Source organism: Nilaparvata lugens, chromosome 11 (assembly GCF_014356525.2).
Source record: "Nilaparvata lugens isolate BPH chromosome 11, ASM1435652v1, whole genome shotgun sequence".
NCBI classification, from domain to species: domain Eukaryota; kingdom Metazoa; phylum Arthropoda; class Insecta; order Hemiptera; family Delphacidae; genus Nilaparvata; species Nilaparvata lugens.
The window spans coordinates 41,744,084-41,769,313 of NC_052514.1; the positions used below are offsets into that span (position 1 = coordinate 41,744,084).

The 25,230-nt window shown below is 35.9% G+C and overlaps 2 protein-coding genes across 4 annotated transcripts in view; both read right to left on the minus strand.

The window, feature by feature from the left end:
• LOC111059971 overlaps positions 1-16,217 on the minus strand; it is a 94,897-nt gene extending 78,680 nt beyond the window's left edge. Inside the window, exons 1-2 of one of the 2 annotated variants that reach the window (XM_039438460.1) lie at positions 15,473-16,217; positions 8,061-8,246 (exon numbers count right to left, since the gene is read on the minus strand). The gene's annotated coding sequence lies outside the window, so the exon portion shown is untranslated. Of the gene's footprint in view, positions 1-8,060; positions 8,268-15,472 lie in introns of both variants that reach the window. The other variant, XM_039438461.1, reaches the window with a different exon arrangement.
• Positions 16,218-20,568: 4,351 nt separating this feature from the next.
• On the minus strand, positions 20,569-24,727 carry LOC111059454. 2 transcript variants are annotated; one of them, XM_039438463.1, is made up of 3 exons: positions 24,538-24,693; positions 21,210-21,474; positions 20,569-20,834 (listed from the first exon to the last, which is right to left on the minus strand). In XM_039438463.1, the coding sequence occupies exons 1-2, from the start codon at positions 24,659-24,661 to the stop codon at positions 21,245-21,247; spliced, it is 354 nt and encodes a 117-aa protein (XP_039294397.1). In that variant the 5' UTR covers positions 24,662-24,693; the 3' UTR covers positions 20,569-20,834; positions 21,210-21,244. The 2 variants fall into 2 exon arrangements, with proteins under 2 accessions (XP_039294397.1, XP_022202801.2); XM_022347109.2 differs by having other exon boundaries at positions 20,569-21,474; positions 24,538-24,727.
• Between the last annotated feature and the right edge of the window lie 503 nt (positions 24,728-25,230).

A 25,230-nucleotide genomic window follows, 5' to 3' on the forward strand; every position in this document is an offset into this window, starting at 1 on the left:
ACATAATTGTGATTGCATGGGAGTGGATGCGAATGTAAAAAATATTTTTTTTTTTTTTTTAAATAATCTGTCTTTATATTACGAACAATTTACTGAAGCCAAATTATGTCATAAGGATTTGGATTTGTGATTGCATGGGAGTGGATGCGAATGTAAAAAATATTTGTTTTTTTTTTTTAAATAATCTGTCTTCATATTACAAACAATTCACTGAAGCCAAATTATGTCATAAGGATTTGGTGGAATCCACCAATCATAGTGTAAATTTGAATAAGTGTAAATGAGGAATAAGGAAGTATTGTCGAAGAAGAAGAAAGGAGAAATTCTCACTTGCTTGTCAGAGGTCACCAGAGTCACCAGCAAAGCTTGAGAGCAGTAGACTGAGCCCTTATTGAAACATTTTATGCCAAAGTTTGAATTTAAATTTTATTTTTAATAAAAAAATTATAACTCAGTGAAGCCGCTTTATAACAAGAGTTTCTAAATTAAATATTTCCCCACTGAATAAGACGACACCAGCCCACCGGACTAATAAGGCATGGAACACACGAGGCGGAAACAATTCCATCTTTAAGTTTGGGAAAATCTTCACACGTGAGTTGTAAATTTTAGATGGCCCTCATTGCTTCGAATGTATGAATATAATAAAGCTAGCTCGTCGAGAGTTACATTCAAAAATCAAGCTTGATTAATAATTACTTGTGCATTTAGTTAAGAATAAGGGAAGTCTTACTAAGAACTTGAATGAGAATTGAAGAATTAAGTAGTCGAAGAACTATTATTTATAGGCATTTTGAATTATTCTTCAGGCTTATATCATCATTTCTTATATTATTATTGCATGGAGGCAATTATAAGAAGGCTCAAAGTTAATTTATTTTATCTAAGTTCCACTGTATGCCGAACTCAAGCCCTGAGATTTACAAATATTTAATATTTGATATTATTGGAATATAGAATATAGATTTTATTCAACAAGTGAAGGCAAGTTGAGAAATTGAGCCTATTGTCTGCTGATAATAAAATACAAGATTTATTATTTGATACGAACAAGCCTAGTAAAATTTAAGTGAGCTACTACTGTGATAATTTCTTTCATATTATTCTCATATTATTTTCTATTTATTGTTTCATGTTTTATTATCACCCATTAATTATCTATGAAATACACAAAATTTGTTTATTGACTAGTGTACCTTTTATTTATAACCCTGTCTTTATGCATGACCAATCTGGTATTAGTATATCATTTCATTATTGACGTAATAGTAAAAACATCATCCAATTATATTCTTCACCAAATGTGTTGGACAAATCAGCAATGTACAGCATTGATTATTGAATCTTCAGAAATATTAAGTTCTCAAAATTTATCTAGATTGATTGATTGATTGATTGACTACCTTTATTAAAAAAACCTAGGAGGGCGAAGTTAGGGTGCAGCCGGTCCTCTCTTACACTTAGCCCTCCAATACAATTCTAAGTAAAACTAAAACACTGTACAACAAAGATTATAAGATAAAAAAAAACTAATTTTACAAAATAATAAAAAACTTCCAAATAGTGAATGAAAAGAAAGAAAACAAAATTGAAATTTCTTTCTAATTTGAATCAGTGAAAAGAATGCAATAAGAAGAAAGAGGAGAGTGGAAAGTGAAAATGGAAGAAACGTCAGTTCAAAATCCATAGATCATTTCGATAGAAGTAGAAAAGAGGAAAGAGAGGAATAAATTAAAGAAGGAAGAAAGGACACACATACACTCACACACACACACACACACACACACACACACACACACACACACATCAACACACACGTTAAGATTCAGTGAACATTCCAGCCAAGTCCACCACCTCTGATCCACCGCAAGACAGTCGCGCCGAACCGACGATGTCCCTCAACATGCCTTAGCTCAGCAGGCAGAGAATTCCACAAACTACAGGCTGTCACAAGGAACGAATTGTTGTACATAACAGTTCTATGTGTTGGGACAGCCAGCAGATGGGATCCATGCCACGTTCCTCCACGACCAAAATCACCCAAGTAATGGTAATCTACTGCCAGATACTTAGGGGTTTTAGTTTTCAATATCTTATAGAGGAAGCACAAAGCATGATGTGATCTACTCACACGAAGCTTCAGGTTTGTTGAGGTATTCAGTTACATGGTCGTCACATCTCAGGTTAAAGATAAAGCGAACACAGTAATTATGTGCACGCTGCATCCTCTGCAGGAGAGTTGAACTGTCATGTCAAGAGTCACAATGTTACAGTAGTTGAAGATTGGGAAGATCAGAGTCTTAATCAACATAACCTTCGTTGAAAAGAGAATGAAGTCAGAGATCCTCTTCAATGTCATGACCCTGTTACAAGTCTGAGTCACGTGGCTAGTCCAGTCAAGAGTCCTTGCCATTGTAAGTCCTAGATTTTTCACATCAGAACTGTATTGCAATTGTATGTTATTCAATATTATAAATGGTCCGTTAGTTATGTCAAGTGTGTTTAAAAGTCTTGAATAACCTATCACTATTGATTTTGATTTAGTCTCGTTAATTTTCAGTCCATTATTCTCAGTCCATCGTACCAAACGAGTCAAGTCAGCATTAACTTCATCAACTGTGATGTTGAAGTCATTTTTCTTGCAGTGCCGGTATATTTGCAAGTCGTCGGCATACAGGTGATGTATGGTCGTAAGTAGATTGCTTGTCACGTCATTTATGTAGATGCTGAACAGCAGAGGACCCAATACCGAACCCTGAGGAACTCCTCTGTTCACTTCATGCCACCGTGAAGAGGCATCCCCAACTCTCACACACTGACACCGACCTTGGAGATAGGACCTCACCCATGCCACAGTGGAGTTGGAAAAACCTAAGTTTCTGTGTTTATAGATTAAGTAGGATGGAAAATGCTATCGAATGCCTTACTAAAATCTATTAGGACTAGAACTGTTAAACTCTCCACCATCCATAGCCCTACAAATGTCATCAGTGACTCTCAGGAAAGCAGAGGTGGTGCTATGACCACTACGGAACCCTGATTGAAAGTCAGCAATCAATCCAGAACCATGGATAAATGAGCTTAATTGGGAGTGAACGATAATTTCCAGAGCCTTGGACAAAACGGACAATAAGCTTTTAGGCCTGTAATCAGATGGAGAGATAGGGTTAGGGATCTTGTTCAAGGGAATCACTATGGATAGCTTCCAGTCATTAGGAAAAACCGACGTTAAAAGAGAGGTATTGATCAAATGGGTGAGAAATGGGAGAATAAAAGGAAGGATAATTTTGATGAACTTGATTGGGATACCGTCTGCACCAACAGCATTACTCTTCACTCGATGAACAGCCAAAAAGACCTCTTGCTCCGTGACATTGGAGAAGTAGAAGTCCTCATTGGGATGAAAATCAGGCAGAGAGTCAAAGTGAGCACGAGCTTGGTCCAAACTTACAGAGATGTCAGTGAAAAAGTCATTGAGATCATCCAGCGAGTGAGCAACAGTCAGTACCTGCCTCTCCTTGCCAGCCCCAATCTCCCTCAGAGCATGCCAAAGAGATGAAGTTGATGATCGCTTCAAGGAGATCAAGTTACGATAGATTGTAGATTTTGCATTTCTAATTGTTTGCTTGCAAGAGTTTCTCAAACGCTTATAATGGTTGAAATCATTGGGGCTTTTTGACGCTCTTGCAATTTTGCACCAATAATCTCGATCCCTCATTAGCTGGCGTACCTCATCTGTGAGCCATGGAGCAGGATCTCTGGTTACTCTGCGATTTTTTAAAGGAACATGTTTTTCAAAAAGAGAAACTATATTGTGGTTAATAATGTCCAACATAGCATTAACATTGTTAGTTTGGAATATCCTGTAACCAGTCAAGGTTAATTGCATCATTGAACAAATTGTGATAATTGATATTCTTATAATCTCTGTAAGTGATTATTTTTGGTTTAGGTTTGGGCCTCTTAATGTTATAAACTAGGAATATAATATCATGTGCAGAAAGGCCTGGAAAGGGGATCTGCCCATGGCACACAGCTGCTCTCACATCGGCAACTGCAATAACATCAAGCAATGTGTCTGAAGTGGATGTATGGTGCATAGCTTGGAGAGGCAGCAAGGTCATACCATTCGCAAAAAACATAGTGGTCAGTTCTATTTTGTCATGATTATCAGGTCCAAGTAAGTCAGTATTGAAGTCACCCATGATAGCCACATGCTCATAGGGCACCATCAGCTCAAGTAGTGCTTCCTAAAATTCTGACATATACCTAATATGAGGCGGCCTGTAGCAAACTGCTATTAACATTTAACTCCGTTACACTTTACCTCAATAAGCATGTATCCAGGTCTAGCTGCACGGGAGGTATCAGAGGAAAACTTATGAACAGGCAGCAGAGAACGCTTGACAAATGCAGCAACCCCTCCCCCATTCTTGTGTAACCGGTCATTCCGAATGAGCACATAATCCTCGAGTGCAACAAGTCGATTGTCGGTTTCAACCAGGTCTCGGATATAAGAATGATGTAACAATCTTTGCCCTCGAAAGTGTGCCTAAATTCATCTATATGACAGAGAAGGGATTGCGCATTAACATGAGCGATCTTAAGTCGATCCGGGAAAGGAGAGAATGCCTGCTTGAGGGAATCGCCGACACTCAGCGCGGCCGCGTTGTCATCCTGCTGTATAAACAAGGTGGCTGCGACGAAAAAGCAAGGCAGAAGAGAGGGGTGAAATGGCGAAACAATGAGAAGCTAAAAATAGACACTTATCACATTCATACTGAAACACACACACAAAGAAGGAAATGATAGAAGAAATATAGAAATCATAAGAGATTGTTCAGAATCATTAACGAAATTGAACTGATTGAAACACAGGGTCATAGTATTAAGTTGGAGTGATCGGTGGTCTAGTGGATAGAGTGCTTGTGTAGCAACCTAGAGATCCCAGGCTCAAACCCCGCTCATAGCCAAAAGTTTTATCGAGTTTTAAAGAGTTATCGGATGGGTACGTTAAATTGTCGGTCCCGGCTGAAGTATGACAGTCGTAAGGCACATTGACGGCTTCTATATAATAAGAGAGAGTAGGGTTGTGTTTGTTCGTGTGTTCGTTTGTTCGCATCAAAACATGTCAACTTGTGGATTGCATACCGGAAAAACGGGAATGATTTAGATCTCCAAAGTTTGCACATAGATTCTAAAAATATCAATCTCGTGCACCTGGCCCAAATTTTAATTTACCTTCTAGATTTTTCAGAATTAATGTTTAAATTTCATCAATGGTACATTCGATTTCATTAAAAAAATCACCAAATCACATGGTCGAAATTGAAAAAGGAACATCTGTTTCTATATTGCTTTCTACCTGAAAAACATAGTTTTGAAACTTTGAAACGTGGCATGGATTATTAATTTTTCAGCTAGAACAATTTTTGAGACAAAGTGCTAAATAAACGTCCACAGTTTCATCAATGCTGTATCGGCAATATGAAAACGCATGCAGTTAATATGTCTTTGAATGAAGGTGTTGTTATTTACATGAAGAAATTTCATTCTTCTATTTTTATTTAATTGAAATTTCAAAATTATTCGAGGCCTGATAGAATGACTGACTCACTGTACAGTCAGTCGAAAATTGCAATATTGGAATGAGGGGTATTTTGGCAAGCTGAGCAAAAAAATAAGGTCATATGCACCTTTTCGTTATATCTTCAAATTAAAAATGATTTTTGTGGGTTTTAAAATACCCTCTGAAAGGGAAACTATTCAACTTATTCTATATTTTAGTAAAATAACAATGATCATCCATCCATGTATCATCTTCTATACTATAATAAAGGAAAAAAACTGGATTATAAACGTAGCCTGTACAGGTGTAAAGTATAGGGAAATTATGTTTTGCGCATTATCACGTCAGAACTACTGGACTGATTAACTTGAAATTTTGAGTATAGATTCTTGCTTAACCGAGGGTTGTTATAGACTTATTTTAGATTATTCAAGATTTGATTACATCAAGTTTTCAGTTTGTCAAGTTTTTAATTATTTGTCATGCTTCCAGTTTGTATGGAAGCAGCAGAAGATTTCTCTTAAAAGGGAAACTAGAAGATAGGTATGACTTGGGATCCTTTTCGAATGATAAAAATAGGTTTTCCGTCACACCGAAATTTTTTCCGCCATTTTGAATCCAACTTCTTTTTTTAATTGGAAGGTGGTCATACTGATCTACTTGAAATGCAGCATGTAAATTCTTAATCAACCGAGGATTCTTATAGGCCTATTTTGAATTCTACTAGATTTCATTACGTCAAGTTTTAAGAAAGACCCTTGCGAAGCACGGGTTACCTGCTAGTACCAAATATGAAGAGTAGCTTCACAGTCTCAGATCTTGGGTGCTGTACTAAACTGATTAAATTCTACACATTCAAGTTGATAGATCATTTTCACAAATATTGTATTTCTTAATCACCCCTTTTTCTTTAGCCTCTATGCATTTCCAAATTTGTCTTCTGAGATGAATGAAGTAATTTTCATGAAGACTTTCCCTCTCGGCAACTCCATTTGAATGAGTGGCATCAGAATCCTTCTCTAGCATAGTTTTAGTAACATTTATGAAGGTCTTATCCCCATGGAGAGAAGCTTCTTCACATCTGCAAAACGAAAACATTGAATTCAAAAGCAAAGAATCGCTCAGCCTCTATCTATTTGAATGATTGAAATCATCCAAATGATTGTCTCCTACCATAGGAAAAGATGACACAAGTTATCGGGCGTTCATGTTCCAATTTTGAATGGTAAATCAAACTGAGAGTCCAAGTAGTTGTTTTACATGGAGCTATATGTGACGCTGGTAGTTTTTGATATTGTGCCGTTCTTACACCCCAACAAAACAGTTAATAATAGACAGTAGTCGACAGTAATCGGCTTGAGTCCACAAGGAATCCGCTTCAAAATTGGAACATAAACTACATTTTACCATGGAAGAACTTCTTATGATATCTTTCCTCTATGCTCCCACCCTCCAACTCTCCTCCAAGGTGAGGTCCACTTTATAATGAAATTTCTGAATGTGGAATAAATAAATAATTTAGATGAATTGTGAAACGATTTTTGATAATCATTCATGAAATACCCCGTGATGGGTTGCTAGTCCTCCATCGGACTCTGCGTGATCCGTATGAAGACAAAATCATTGTCTGTTACAGTTTTATCTGTAACATTTTTCCATATCTCCCATAGTTTTCTGGGTATCAACTCTCGGAGGTATCACATTTTGAAGAAAAGCCCTTCCGTTTTTTTCATATACAGGGTGATTCTTAATTATGGTAAAAAAAAGGAAAAAAGTTCTCATAAACATATATCCATAAACGCTCCATTAGCGAGCTATACAGGGTGAAAGATTTTGCCCGGAATTCAGTTCCTCTGCTGAAATACACCGATGCTGAATTGTTTGGGGACTAGTTTTTGAAAAAATTATGGTGGATTCATATGGAAAAATATCTGAAAAATTGAATAAAACTAGTCTAGAAGCTGTAGTGTGAGTAGTTTCCGAGAAAAAAGTTGAAATATGCAAAACATCCAAGTAGAAAAACACAGACTTCCATATAGGAGTTTTTCTCTATAATCTATCGTTGACTGTACTAAAGTCGCAGGTGCTACAGATACAGCATCCATTGGAGAAGACGATGTTCGATGGGGATATAGTTACGCAAATTTTGAATAAATTCGCTTTAATTATCAAATTGGAATGAATTGATTTATAGCAATAAAATTAAGCCTATATCCATCCTCTGAAAATCCACAATCATTATGTAAAGTGAAAGTTAATCATTGTGTCAGTTAATCAGATGTCATGTTTGTATCTCCTATTCTGTACATGTATAAGCCTATTCTTCTTTTTATTAATATGAAGAAGACTAAAAATACTCTTCCTACGTGCTAGTTCTTGGTCATTTTCACATGACAACTTCTCCAATAATAATAGTCAAATTCATACATCTTTGTATTATTCTCCATGTATTTCGAGTGAAACTATAATATCAATATAATGTTACACTCACCTGTACAGAGCGTCTTTAGTTTCGGAACCAAAAGCTACAGGTTGTGAACCAATCCATATCACGTCTCCACTTCCAGAGATTGGTTTTGAATAAAATTCGCCATCGCTCAGATGATAAAATGCCTCTTTAATGGTATCTTCGGGTTCAGAGACTTCACTTTCTGAGGTGGTAGCGACTTTACCTAGACTGATACCGACACAACATGATCTTCAATGTACAATTAAATAATAAATGAATAGATAAATTATTAACATAATGATGCATACATACTTATGAGCCTCCAGCACACCCATTCCGCTCTTCATCAGCTGTTGTTAAGCTTATTTTTTCAAAATGATAGGGAGAGAATACACAAGTACCTTGTGCTATTGCTCTCCCAAATTATTTAGATGTGAACCCGGTGTCGCCACCATACGGGGCAAAGGGGGGAATGTCTTCCTTAATATTTCAAAAATCAAATATTTACCCCCTCAAATATTTCAAAAACTAGTTAGAAAATGAAGTGATAATGACTGATTGATTTGATTCGAGAAGAGATCAAATCAAAAGTATTTATTTCATGTTATTTTTATTTATTTCATTCAATTACTTGATAATGGCGTCATGGCCGAAACATGTCGTCAATGAACAGTTTGGAAAAAGGTACTCAGAATAGGTCTATATGTCCTGTAATGATGGAGGCATCACGAATATAAATCAGCAGTTTTGTACAGCAGACACGTCATCTTCAGCAAGTCTATCGCAATCTCATCCAACAAAGCTGAGTCATCGATTAGACTAGAAACCAATATATTTTATTGAATGAAATAGGACTCTGAATAATTCGCATAAAAATACTGAATCATTCCAGAATGACCGCAGTAACCAAGTGACACTGTATATTATTGATTAACTTACACAGTAAAGTCTTGAAGAACCTATAAATCTGATTTTTATTCATCAATAGGTCTATTTTAATAGGTTAATAGGTCTATTTCAAATTCTTCAAGTTTTCAGTAGGCCAAGTTCACAGTTTGAGAATTGTTTTAAACAGACCCTTTCGGGGCACGGGTTACAAGCTAGTCCTGAATGTATGTAAATAATACGAAAATTTAATAATGCAATTTGGGAGTCCGGTCTAACAAGATATCAAATTATCAATTGATAAAGTGAATGACTAAATGAATGTAATCAAAATCTAATTTGCAGAAATTCAATGAAAATCGAACTATAATAATTATTAATTGTAAAACTATATTATTCTACTTCAATGTTGGTTTCCGCATCATAAACAGCTTATTATCAAATCACTTTTCACTTTCCTTGCCTTATAACCATAGGTAAGGAGAGTATTGCTTTCCGAAAAAAATTAAGGTTCCCCAATTTCCAAATTTCTATACGTTTCAAGGTCCCCTGAGTCCAAAAAAGTGGTTTTTGGGTATTGGTCTGTATGTGTGAGTGTGTGTGTGTGTGTGTGTGTGTGTGTGTGTGTGTGTGTGTGTGTGTGTGTGTGTGTGTGTGTGTGTGTTTGTGCGCGTCTGTGTACACGATATTTCATCTCCCAATCAACGGAATGACTTGAAATTTGGAACTTGAGGTCCTTACACTATAAGGATCCGACACGAACAATTTCGATCAAATGCAATTCAAGATGTCTGCTGAAATGACGAAAATGTTGTCAAGAACAGGGGTTTTAGCGATTTTGATCGAAAACGGCTCCAACGATTTTGATCAAATTCATACCTTAAGAATTCATTGATAAGCTCTATCAACTGCCATGAGTCCCATATCTGTAAAAATTTCAGAAGCTCCGCCCCATCTATGCAAAGTTTGACTTTAGATTCCCGATTATCTGCCTTCAGATACAATTAAAACGAAAAATTTTAAGTGGAAAAGATTGAGCATAAATATCTCTACAATTAATGTCCAGTAACATTTTCACCTAAAATTGAAAATAAGTTTCAAATTCGAGAAAATGTGATTATCCAATTACAACCAGTTAATAATAATAATAATAATAATAATAATAATAATAATAATAATAATATAATAATAATAATAATAATATCCAGTGACCTGGCTGGCTCAGGTCTGGTGTCAGAGTTTTCAGGTCGCAGCTGATCAATTTCAGGGCCTCTGACATGACCTAACGACTGCTTCTTAAGCAGCCGGGACAGACGGCTTAATGTGTCCATCCGAAACACGGGAGTGGCCCGAGATAAATATATCTTAGATAAATATTCCATTTAATGATTCACTATGAAGAGATAGCAGACCTCGTGTGTCTACAGCGTTATTGTCTTGTCACCAGCTGGCTCAGATCTAGGAATAGTAGACTTGAGATGCGCGGGAACACTAGCGTCAGGTGATCAATTTTCATAACGGCAAGGAAAGTTGTGTGAGTGCGCCACACCAGATTTTATTATCATGTATTTATACAAAAACCGTTAGATACAAATCTAAGTGTGAAAATCTGCTACATTGTGGAAGTAATAATTAAGGACTGACAATAATTTTGTAATTTTGTTAAGTGAAGAACTAACAAGGCTTAACGTACGAGATTTGAAACTCGTATTTCAAACTATGTGTTAAGCCGTGTCCACACTGAACTAAAGTTCGGCAAACATGTTTGTTTGTTAAGGAGCTCAGGGACAAACATTTAAAAAATTGCATGGTTGCCTGTAAAGTCGGTATACGGGCGAAAGTTTTACGTGACAATGACTTTGAGTGGTAAAATAATTTTAATGTGAATATTCATTCGTATAGTAGGAAGAAGGATGAAATAATAACTCACAATGAGAGTGAGTGAGAGGCACGCGTCCCTTCCACTCGGGCATGGTTAGCCCGTGCCCACCTAAGAGCGAGAGAGACAACCATTGACTTGACATTTTGAATTAGTGGCGCAGTCGCAGGAGATTGCTTGCGGCGCCTGCGCAGGTTGACTGCTCCGTTTCACTCCCTCTCCAGGTGAATGCCTTCGGGTTGGTGCGGCATTGCTCGCCACTGCTCCTATTCGTGCTCTTTCCAGACGACCGTGAACCGAAACGAACTCTCTCACTCGCTCTCATTGTGAGCGCATAACGTGGGAACGTAACACAGTTTCTTGAAGTGTCTCCCGGCAAACCAATTTATAAGACGTTGTCACGTCAAAAAGTCTGGAAGATCTTTGTTTTTCAAACAAAAAATTATTACGGTATTCCAAACATTTTCAGTGTTGACAGCTGTAAAACATAAAACCTGTTCTTCCCACTTACAAATATTTTGTATAGTGACGCGTCCACACTGGCCACAGGTAAACATTGTTTGTCAAACATAATAAAATTTGCCCAAAATTTTTCAACAAACATGTTTGTTGAACATTTGTACAGTGTGGACATGGCTTAACACATAGTTTGAAATACGAGTTTCAAATCTCATACGTTAAGTCCTGTTAGTTCTTCACTTAACAAAATTCTCAGCTCTTGATTATTTCCACAAAGTAGATTTTCAAATTTAGATATGTATCTTACCGTCTTTGTATAAATACATAATAATAAAATCAGTTGATGAAAAGGTAAATGCGCGTGTTCCTGGTAAGTCTGTAGGAAGCTTTGGAATGAGGTGAGTCTCACAGTATACAGAGTGTCCCACCAAGGTTGTAACAGCCGTTACAACCATAGATTCTACTCTACATTTCTGACAAAAACTGTTCAGTAAACTTTTTTCCTATCGACCTTAGTTTTCGAGATATATCGATTTTTCGATATTTTCAGAATATGCCTACTTCTGGTCATTAAATACTCAATAACTCGAAAACTACTTGTCGAATTTCAATTTCAAGAGTATTGTTGGAAAGAGAAAAACATTTCAAACAAGATCAATGTAATTTTATTTGTTGTAAGATATTTTGTAGTTTTTAATTAGGGCTTAAACTTGGAAAAATGCTATTCTTCAAATTCAAAGTGAAATTTCAAACCGTTTTTTTTCGGTTTTTCTCCGGGTGATTATAGTGGTTTCAATATTTCAAAAACTTCTTCATTTCATAAGCTTTCGAATGAGTATAAATTCGAAAAGGTAAGTTCCATGATAAAGTGTTCAAAACTGCTATTATCTGGAATGAACACCTTCGAAATGATGAAATTCACGGTTTGAAATTTCACTTTGAATTTGAAGAATAGCATTTTTCAAGTTTAAGCCCTGATAAAAAAACTACAAAATATCTTACAACAGATAAAATTACATTGATCTTGTTTGAAATGTTTTTCTCTTTCCAACAATACTCTTGAAATTGAAATTCGACCAGTAGTTTTCGAGTTATTGAGGGAGACATTCCCCCGTATGGTGGCGACACCGGGTTGATAGAAATGGCTAGCTCAGAACTCGCCAACTCTGAGTCAACTGCCATATGAATCAATTATCACACCGATCAGAGCAGTTTTTGCATAACTCAGCCAGACAGTTTTTGTTTGGTAAGCAAAAACAAATTTCCTAATTTTCAAAGATACAAGTATATTTAAAAAGTAGAAAAAAGTGACTACATTTTAGTAGCCTGCTATACGGTTACTACACTATTGCCACTGCATTACTATATTGTTACATCCTGATAACATTGTTATCTTCTATATTATAATAAAGGGAAGAATGATTGGCTCACACACATGGAGGATAGGAAATTCACGAATGACGCATCATCACGTCTGAGCCACTCAACCGATTAACATGACATATTGCATATGAATTCTTAATTTACCAAGGATGGTTAATAGGTCTATTTAAAATTCTTCAATATTTCAGTAGGTCAAGTTCTCAGTTTATCAATTGCTTTAAACAGACCCTTTCGGGGCACGGGCTACAAGCTAGTCCAAAATGTATGTGAATAATACGAATATTAAATAATGCAATTTGGGAGTCCGGTCCAACAAGATATCAAATTATCAATTGATAAAGTGAATCACTAAATGAATGAAATCAAAATCTAATTTGCAGAAATTCAATAATAATCCAACTATAATTAAACTATAATATATAAGTAAAACTATATTATTCTACTTCAATGTTGTTTTCCGCATCACAAACAGCTTATTATCAAATCACTTTTTGCTATAAAAAAATCTGGTGTGGCGCACTCATACAACTTTCCTTGCCGTTATGAAAATTGATCCCTGACGCTAGTGTTCACGCGCTTCTCAAGTCTACTACTCAAAGATTTGAGCCAGCTGGTGATAGGACAATAGCGCTGCAGACACACGAGGTCTGCTATCTCTACATAGTGAATCTATATTCTATATATATATATAAAAGCGAAATGGCACTCACTGACTGACTGACTGACTCACTCACTCACTCGCATAACTAAAAATCTACCGGACCAAAAACGTTCAAATTTGGTAGGTATGTTCAGTTAGCCCTTTAGAGGCGCACTAAGAAATCTTTTGGCAATATTTTAACTGAGAGGGTTGTTTTTAAGGGTTTAAAGTTCGTCTTGTATATTCTTATATTCTAAAGTTTAGCATGTATATTCTTCTTCTCCCAATCTCTTAATATTATAATTGAAATTTCCATATCATATGTTACTATAGAACTATAATCTAGATAGAGTACCTCTTCAAAACAGTTGTTAACTGGCAACTAAATTAATTAATAATTTTTGGCATCAAGTTGAGTTGACTTTGTTAGGTTGGCACCAAGTTAAAGATTTAAATGCATTTATCGCTGAAAAATTGATTGGGTACTGCTACTTCAATCCTGGGAATCCTGGAATCCTGGAATCCTGGAATCACTAGCCGTCAGGCTCGCTTCTCCCGCCATATCCGTTTAGCCAGACGTTTAGTCTGGACCCCCGACTGGATTGTCCTAACATATGATAAAAATGCAGGCGAGCGAAGCGAGGATCTCATCCTTGGACGATCCAGTCGGGGTCCAGGGGGCGGAGCCCTCTGGCTAGACGGATATGGCGAGCGAAGTGAGCCTGACGGCTAGTGATTTAATAAATTCAACAGTTGCCAATAGTTTGCAATTGAATAATCTTATTTTATCGAATTTCGAGCTCATTTTCAATTCCAGGTGAAAATGTTACTGGACATTAACTGTAGAGATTTCTATGCTCAATCTTTTTCACTTGAAATTTTTTTGTTCAAATTGTTTCTGAAGCCTGATAATTGAGAATCTAAAATCAAACTTTGTATAGATGGGGTGGTGCTCCTGAAATTTTTAAAGAAATGAGACTTGTGGCAGTTTATAGAGCTTATCAATTAATTCTTAAGCTATGAATTTGATCAAAATCGCTAAAACCCCTGTTCTTGACAACGTTTTCGTCATTTCAGCAGACATCTTGAATCGCATTCGATTGAAATTGTTCGTGTCGGATCCTTATATTGTAAGGACCATGAGTTCCAAATTTCAAGTCATTCCGTTAATTGGGAGATGAGATATCGTGTACACATACACACACACACACACACACACACACACACACACACACACACACACACAACACACACACACACACACACACACACACACACACACACACACACACACACACACACACACACAGACCAATTCGAAAAAAAACACTTTTTTGGACTCAGGGGACCTTGAAACGTATAGGGATTTAGAAATTGGAAAAAATAGAAAAAACAATACTCTCCTTACGTATGGTAATAGGGCAAGGAAAGTAAAACGACTAGCAGTCAAAAATTTTTTACAATTGATGAATTAATCACTCTTTGTAACAACGAGATCCAATAATAATTTTCTCCTGCTAGCATCATCAGTCTTGGTGATAGTTCTAATTGCATTATAACATATTATTAACAGATACAGATCCTTGATTCAAAGTACAGTCAAGCGCGAGTATTACAATAGCCATGCTATCAAGAAATTCTGACTGCTAGTTGTTCTTTTTAATAGCAAAACGTGACTATAATTTAGTTGAAGGCCTACCGTATTCTGATTCACATATCATTGCTACAACATATTCTAGTTTCAAATTAAAATTCAATTCTTTTCTCTGACATTTTACAAGTAATGCAAAGATGTTAGCATTTTTGATACACCAACCCCAACAGCTATTAGCCGTTTTCACACCGATATCTCGCCGACACGACATACAGACAGGATTTACTCTGATGGACAGTATAAGAGGAGGCTGCGGTTTATAACTGCGCGAGGTCTACTAACTGTTCACAGAACTACTCGTTTACAAGTAAGTATTTTATAAGTAATGTATAAGCTCGTCATGAAATAAGAATGCAATGTAAATAAAATAACAGATAACACAACATACACAACAACAATACTGAGTATTCTGAACCATATATATGAAGAGTTTTATGATATGCAATCATGTTAGAAATTAGTCTTCAAATCTTCAATCTTCAAATTAGTCCTGGACCTTGAATCATTTCAACTTGATTAAGATTTGAAAACTCTTTCAAGTTTCAGTCACTCACCTCACTGATGCCGTGAACAAGAGGAGGATTGGTATTAGTATTGAATAAAAATGGTTGAACTTCATCATGAAGCTCAAAATATTGAAAAGCTTTCACTCGCTGATAAATAAACACTGTTTCGACAATATTTCTCAATACAAATAATTAATAGAATACACACTGTTTCGACAATTTCCCTCAATACAAATGGATAAATTACATACTGTTTCGACAATATCCCTCAAGCAACTAATCTCGTTAACTATTTATCTTATTCCTCATCTTAATCATCAATGACGAATTTGCGATGTCTTGCTGCGTAATAAAAGTATCAAAATAGATCACGAATACGTGGTAAAATTCACTTTAAACTGTCATGATTTGTCATAAGTATCATCAATACCCCTTTAATCAACTGATACTGACATGTATCAGTGGAAAAATACGTGGTGGGATTCATTTAATACTGGCAGCATTCGTCATAAGTAACATTAATGCCACCCCGATCAACTAATGCTGACAGGTAGCAGTAGATCTCGCAAAAGTTAATTAGAATATAAGATGCAGAACAACGGTTGATATCATCCAACAACCATAACATTATGTTGAAGTAAGTTACCTATTTTTCTAGCATTGACATTATCTAGAAGTATTTTTCCAACACGGAATTTTCAACTGTGCCGGATTGTTAAAAGCTAGTTATTCACCAGAATTTCTAAATAATTTCATTATGTTTGTCTATTTGATAAATAATTTTACGGATGGGAATAAGTGGGATATTGCAATTATTCAAATGCTGATGTATTGAGTATTATTATTTGAAGAAAATCCAAATTATAGTCCAGTCAAATGGTCGTTTTTCAGGAAACAGCCCCGAAAGAATTTTTCTCGACGGTTCTATATGTATTTTGGGGCGCTGAATTTGAATCTGAAATTTGCTGACACGCCAGAGAGCGGCTTCACCCCCAAAACCCCCGAAAACCACCAAAATTTCGGACTTTATTCAATTTTCCCATTTTATCTCGTGAACCTTGAGTTTCTCAAGAAAAATCATTCTTGACAAAATTGAAGACACAATAAATTGAGTGGTCGCGCAGGATTCTACCATTTTTGGTTCCGGATAATTTTCCAAAACGACCCTTTGTGTGGACTATAAATGCTGTAAATGCTTGTCAGTTTGATGTGAGGGTAAGCATTCCTGACCGGCAATTAGGAGGTACCGGGTTCGATTCCCGGGCTGAAAAAAATCATTTTTGAATAGTAGCACTCATCGAATTTCCATCTAGCTGTTTATACCCTGTTGTCAATATTTTTGGTAGCACAAGTCTTTGGGGGGATTTACAGCATTCAATTTATTTGAATTTTAATAATAATTATTAAATAATTTAATTGCGTTAATTTTACCTAGATTTCTTTCTCACAGCCGGCATTGTTAAAAGCTAGTTATTCACCAAAATCCCAAATAATTTTATTATGTTTATTAATCCAATTGATTAGTTTGTTAATTTTATATCGAATATCGGTGCACCGAGCTTCGCTTGTTATTTATTTATTGACTTTTGATAAACCGAGCACAATTCTTTAAAATGATTGGGGAAGTACTAACAGGCACAGCCCAAAACTGTTTTTCCCCGAATATTGATTTATAGACTATAAATAGTCCAGAAAGTAGGCTATGTTCAATAGACTTGACTTCTGGTTCAATTTTCTGTTCAAACATTTGAAAACAAAAATATAATAATTTAGATTATAGACAAACCAAATTGAATAGCAAAATAACACTCACTAATCACTTGAAATTGTCAAATGATGATCAACTTTGAAAATTATGATATACTCTAGTTTAGGAGGATTATCATATTGTAATGTCAACAAATCAGATTATGTTGATTAAATCGATTAAAATTTGTCTAGCTAGATAAAATTTCTCGCTGATTGATTATGATTACACAGCTGGAAATAATTCTGTCTCTCTCCCACACAGGCACACGCATCTTCTGTTATCGAGAGACGACGAAATTATCATCTGTTTTCCAAGGATGAATTATCCTTTCAATGTCGTTCAGCGAGTTTCCCAAAGAATGAGACTTAGTGCAATCGAATCTTTATATCATAAACCTACTATGTTCCAAATTTCGTGAAAATCGTTTGAGCAGTTTTCGAGATCCGTAAAACATAAATAACCAGATATATACAGAAATTGCTCACTTAATATAATAGGATACCCAGCTGCTCGCGAGTTTAGAGCAGATAGAGATGGCAGAAGGATTTAGAGGAATTGGTATCAATGATTTTAATTCAGTATTTATTATCAGCAGGTAACTCGTGCTCAGCTAGGGTTTTATCAATAACTTGTCAAACTGAAAACTTGACCTACTGAAATCATGAAGAATTAAAAAAAGGCTAATAATCATCCTCGGTAAATCAAGAATCTATATGCAGAATTTCAAATTAATCATTCCAGTTGTTCAGACGTGATGATGCGTCACTCGTGAATTTCCTATCCCGTAGGCCTACGTGTATACGCCAATTCTTTCCTCTATTATTCATTCATTAAACATTGATAGATACAATATCAATCTCAAAACTATGAATGATTGGGAAATGAACAACAGGCTTAAAGCCCAAAGCTTTTAATTATACACAGTATTATAGATTATTGCTACCGTATAGTGAGATTCTTGACATCAGTGGAAATTATAGAAGTGCAGATTCGCCTGCAAAGTGTTGCACATCATAAATTCATAATATATTATTCCATAAGTTGCCGATTCCCTGTAATAACCGCCTTATAATATAATAGATTTGGTAGCTGTGATTCAAGTTATGCCGTTTTAGGCCTATCTGATTAATAGGAGTCTATTAATCATTGCTGAATCTTATTACTAATGATCAACTCCATCTCAAATAAATCTGATCCATGAAGTGAATATAGTTTCTCATCATCATTCCATAATTTAAATGAAATATTTTGGTAGTTAATTATGTTCCTTGATAGTTAACAAACGATTTGGCAACACTACGGAGGTAGAAAATGATAGAGCTGTCTGCTTCACCTATAATAATCTAATAACACCTATAATAATAATAATGAGTCGAAATAATATTTTGGTAGTTCATCATAGTCAACAAACGATTTGGCAACAATACGGAGGTAGAAAATGATAGAGCTTTCTGCTCTACTTAATGACAAACAAGGATAGCAAACCAATGTTAATCGTCAGGTGCTGACTCCATCTCACAATATTGCCATAGAGCACTCGATTTGCCTGACTTGTTATGAAGTATTTGTTAATGAAAAAATCCTTGGTCACACCATATACTGTGACTGTGATCAATGATTATCAACAAAAATTCAATAAAAAAGCATCTCAACAAATGCAATTTCTCACACATTTTTACGAATGTGCGATGGTATAATAATGAATGTATATGGATCTGAGTTCTTCTCAGTTCATAACTGCAATTTTATGAGAATAAACTGTTCATAACACTAACATGCGCTTGAAATCTAGAATGAACCAATGAAATGAGTGATTTATTTAGCCTATAGGATGAAGAAGAAAATTTTGAGAGAAAACACAATGATTCAACAGGAAAATTTCATTTATTTCGATCATCTGGATTGAAGACTGGAGGAAACAATTCCGTGAATGATTCTTGATAGACTCCATAGTGCTTCCATTGAGATCATATTAATAATATTCTATTGGAATTCCCAGAACAAGTGTTACAAACAGAACTCAAGACTTCCATCTGAAGAAGGAGAATTTCTAAACAATCAATTTCATAATTTTAATGGGAGACTTATCAGTATTCACTACAAGAGTCATTATAATGGTTAATACCAAGATATTACATGGATGATCAATCATTCAACTGAATTGATTGGCCTATTTGAAAGATGAATTACAAAGAGTTACTAGTACTCTTATGTATTTCATTTCAGACACTAAGTTTCAGCCAATCATGGCACTAGATAATATTGTGATTGGCTAAAACTAGCCATTTCTGAAATAAAGTTGAAAAATAGTACTAGCAATTCTTTGTAATTACCCACATTAATATATCATATTGGATACACTGATTCAACTCTTTTGGAAGAAAGTTGGGACTGCATAGAAGAGGTATTCAATGTTTGGTGATTTTTTTGCTATTTGGTTCAAATTTAAGCTCTACATGAAGGTTTCATTGGAGGTTGCTGTATTTCAATGATGAAGTGAAGCATACTACCAGGGCTACACAAATGTTAAATTGTAGAAAATAACAAGTACCCTTGTAATATTTTTAAATTTAACACAATGATGTGTCTAATGAGATATTTTTGGGAATGACAAAGTGACCCTGAAATAGTCCCTATTTTGGACTGTGTCATCACCTATAAATTTGGAAGAAAAATAGCACAAGGGCTACCTTAATATTTGATCTAACAATGTTATATATAACATCAGTTCTATTTGTATCGTAAATAAATGGACGAATGAACTGAATGAATGTGTATGTTTTATATACTTGACTGAGGGTTTTATAGAGAGTTTTTTACGGTAAGGTATTACCTAGCCTGAATATATTAAAATAATTTGAGCTATCAATAGGCGTCTTGAATGTTATGATATATTATCAGCTTTGGGATCTATTGTTGTATGGTATATGAAGGCTATTACAAGGATCATCCAAGTCTCTTCAGTCTTCAAGTCAGTGTCAATCACTTCAACTTCTCAACAAATGTTATTGATTTTTTAGCAACAACAACAACCGCAACCGGATCCCTGCTGGGAGGAACCAGAGAAAGGTGCAGAAGCGACATATTCAACGTTGGCGGCGTATGACACCTGTGGAACATAGTTGACCTTGGGAGTGTAGGTAACACAGGTTGGCTGCTCGATCACCAGCTGAGTCTCACGGATCTCCTTGGTGATTGGAACGGTGTACTCCTCCTGGATGACCACGTTTCTGGAGGCTGGCTTCTGCTTGATGAAGATCTCCTCCTCAATCAGAGGCTCCTGGATGACGTACTCAACCTGCGAGTATTTTGGCTGGGAGCAGACGGTGATTGGCTGAGGAGCAGATTGTCCGTAGCAACCAGAGGAAGATCCAGAACATCCACATCCGTAGCTAGAAGATGGAGCGGAGCATCCACAGGATGGGGCAGAGACGTAGGAGACAGATGGAGCAGAGCATCCACAGCTTGAGGATGGAGCGGAGCATCCACAAGATGGGGCAGAGACGTAGGAGACAGATGGAGCAGAACATCCACAGCTTGAGGATGGGGCAGAGATGTAAGAGACCGATGGAGCGGAGCAACCACAGCTTGAGGATGGGGTAGAACATCCACAGCTAGATGAGGATTGGACAGCAACATAGGAGACAGATGGAGCAGAACATCCACAGCTTGAGGATGGGGCAGAACATCCACAGGATGGGGCAGAGACGTAAGAGACTGATGGAGCAGAGCAACCACAGCTTGAGGATGGGGCAGAACATCCACAGCTAGAGGATGGAACAGAGACATATTTCACTGATGGGGCGGAACATCCACAGCTGGAAGATGGAGTAGAACATCCACAGGATGGGGCAGAAACATAGGAGACAGATGGAGCAGAACATCCACAGCTTGAGGATGGAGCAGAACATCCACAAGATGGAGCAGAAACGTAAGAGACAGATGGAGCAGAGCAGCCACAGCTTGAGGATGGGGCAGAGTATCCACAGCTGGATGAGGATTGGACAGCAACATAGGAGACAGATGGAGCAGAACATCCACAGCTTGAGGATGGGGCAGAAGATCCACAGCTACATGAGGATTGAGCTGGAGCGGAAACGTATCTCACCGATGGAGCAGAACAACCACAGCTTGAGGATGATGCAGAGCATCCACAGCTGGAAGATGGAGCCGAGACATAGGACACAGATGGTGCGGAACAGGTGCAGGAAGGAGCAGACTGGACATAGGTGACAGATGGTGCTGAGGAGCAGGATGGCTGGCAAGAGGAAATACATCCACAGGGTCCTGCGGTGCAGATCTATAACGAAAACACAATTTATCAGTCCCATTTTCCCAGTTATTTTCAATATTTACCGTATTTGTCTTGTGAGAGTAAATATTTGATGATGTGATTTAATATTTGATTTAATTTATTGTGATACATTCTGTAATTTATTTAGAGTATAAAATCAACCTTCAAAATTCAAAATTTCAAATCATCATTCTTGGACCGAAAATCAAGTGACGAAGCAGTGTGTGATTACATAACCTTATCTTTTGGACATCATTAACATTTTATCAAAATTTTTGGAGAGAAATAGTACAGGCTCAGCCTAGTTTTTCCTCCAATGTCATAATTGTATTATGATTATAGTATTTTATACAATAAATGAATAAATGAATAAATGTGATAAATAGACTGTAAACCTACTTTGGACAATCCAATAAACTAGATCTAGGAAGAGAAGTAGTATTGGGCTTGTACCTGTTTTTCATTCCAATATTAAAATGTTCTAGCCTAATAAATAATTATTATGGGCTATTTATGAATATATAAATGATCCCTAATCCCTACTAGTCCCTAACTGATCCCTGCTAGATAACTAGCTAACTGTAGTGAAAATGATGATGAATAGCCTAAAAATACATTTGCTACCAGTATTGTGAAACTTCGATAAAAAATATTACACTACGTCATAATTCATTCCTCATTATTTTTCTTTTTTTGCAGTCCTTTGAACAGCCATAAACCACAAATGTCCATATAGTACGCCCCGATTTAGTACAGATCTCGTAATAGTACATTTTTTAAACAGTACCTTCAGATGTACCAGCCTACATAGAGGTTTCACTCGATATTATTAGGTGTGTTTCATTGCTGACAAGGTTTTACTAATGATATGAGTGGATTGTGAGGGGTATACTACTAGTCGAACAATGAGGTGCATAATAAGTGGGCAGATTTGACCTAACCGTGAAGATGACATCTACTCTCATTAACAGGGCCCGGTTGCACAAAAGCCTCATGAATTTCAATCGTGCCACGAGAACCAATCAGGAAAGGATTGTTATTGAAACAGCTGTCTCTGATTGGTTCTCGTAGGATTTAATCATGATAGAAATATAACGGGTTTTTTACAACTGGGTCTTGGAGTATTTTTTAGTCATACTTTTATAGTTGAAATCTGCGTTTACACCAAAGTTATTAACAAAATGTTTATTTTTCCGTCCTTATAGATTCTATTAGATTGAACATAACTTATCATACACATGATGAACATATGTGTTTGTCAAGCTCTGTTCAATCTAGTAGAATCTATATAAGGACGGAGAAGTAAACATTCTGTTGATAACTTTTTGTTGTAAACACAGCTTAACTCACGATAATGACAGTCGCTTAAAATATTTATTAATTTTGTTTGATTCAGCTAATCTGGAATTGTGTTGGCAAATTGAAAGTAGGCTAAGAGAGGGCCAGCTGCGCTTCGATTCTTAGTCAAAATAAAAGCAGCGATTCTTCTCTATTCTATTGATGTTAAAATCATTTGAGTAAGTCGATGTCGTTTCCAGCTTGTCTGCTCACATCAGATCAAAACTTGATCAATAATTCAAACTCTCTTGACCCAATTGAGGCGTAAAAAATCTGAGTTATATGACCAGTTAAGATATTTATCTCGGGCCACTCCCGTGTTTCGGATGGACACGTTAATTCGTCGGTCCCGGCTGCCTAAAAAGCAGTCGTTAGGTCATGTCAGAGGCCCTGAAATTGATCAGTTGCGACCTGAAAACTCTGACACCAGACCTGAGCCAGCCAGGTCACTCGATATTATTATTATTATTTATGACCAGTTTAATAATTCAGATGATATTTGGATGCATTACTGTCCATACGGTACACAACTGAAGATTCGGTGGACTTTGAATGAGTTGGAATTCGAACAGTTTTGATCTGATATTACCGTCACAGTCACAAATACTATAATGAAGAGATGACAAACGATAAATAGTAACTTAATGATTATTAGACAGTATTAGAAAACAAACAGTTTTGGACTGTTGATAACAGTCACATACACTAAAATAAAGAGTAAACAAAAAATCTTAAATAATGATCAATAAACAGTATTAGAATTCCAACAGTTTTCGACTGATGTTAGCAGTCCAAATCAAATAGTATGCTTATTTTTTTGTTGAAGTGTTTGCTAAATTATTTGTTTCATACAGTTACTTTCTTCTATTTTTCTCTAATTGGAGTGCATAATGAATGCTCGTTGCTAGCACATGAACTTTGTTTTGCTGGCAACGCCAAAATTAAAAATAAATAAATGAAAAAAAAATAAATGAATACCTAGATAAATAAATATTATACGGTACCGTATATTAGATTATTATTTAGTTTCAATAATGAACGATTTTGTGATTTTGTTAGAAAATTTCTAATGTATGTATGTTAGTCACAGATACTATGCTGAAGAGTGAACAGACAAGAAATAATGATTATCGATAGACAGTAGCTAATACTTTTTTCCTGTTTTAAATAAATAGGAGCATTCGCATGTTTGATCATTCAACAATCCTCATTGGAGAGAATGAGAGAAACAATGTTGAAAATATGATCTTTTTATTCAATATTTGGACAATTTAAGACAAAATTGAGAAATTGAAGAAGTTTTGGGGAATAGCCTGTTTTTTCTTTTCCGACTACTGTATTGTTTACTTTATCTAATAAATAAATGAATAAATATGAGCTATTTCTTTAGAAGGATGTGATAATATTACGATTCAAGAGGTTTTTTTGCAACTGAGCCTAAGTAATTGGATACGGGTTAAACATTTCTGCTACTGCATTTCATGTATAATGATGAATGAATTTGAATTGAAATCCAATTTCAAACTTATAAATTTTAAGCTAGGTATTTCTCTAGAAGGATGTGATAATATTACAATTTGAGAGGCTTTTTCTGCAACTCAGCCTAAGTAATTAAATCTGTAGCCTCAATTAGATATGAGTTAAACATTTCTGCTATTGAATTTCATGTATAATGATGAATGAATTTGAATTGAAATCAAATTTCAAACTTCAATTTAAATTTGAATTTACCTGGGCAACAGCCAAAACAAGGGCAGCGATTTTGATGAGAGCCATGGTTGCTCACTTCGGTTGAGATGAGAAGTTTGAAGTGATTAGCACATCGATTCACCTCCAATTTATATGAACTGATCATTCATTTATTATCACATCACGGATGAGATATACGGACAGAAGCTATTTGCAACGATAACAGATTTATTTTGCTTGGAGAGTGTTAACAAAGTCTGATAAAAAGGATATCACACATCCATTATCAGGAAGTCGGAGAGAGTTCATTCAATTGAATTAATTCATTGTTTGAGAGTCCAGTCTTTGTAATATTATCTTTTTAGGCTACCGGTTTAGAAGAATGAAAATAGTTTGGATGTAACAATTATTTTACAATAACGATTATAATATATTGCCATGATCAATTGATATATTGACAATATGATCAATAAGTAGGTATATGCTCCAATGATAAAATTGCGTGTGTATTTAAGTAGCCTACTGGTAGGTGGAATTATTTTGTGAGACTAATCATGTATGGTTCTACTCATAGGTAAAACATTATCATAGAATATCCCTTTTGAATAAAGTATAGTAAGTATAGTAATAAGTATATAGTAACTAGCTGTCAAGCTCGCTTCGCTCGCCATATCCGTCTAGCCAGGGGGCTCCGCCCTCTGGACCCCCGACTGGATCGTCCAAAAATGAGATCAG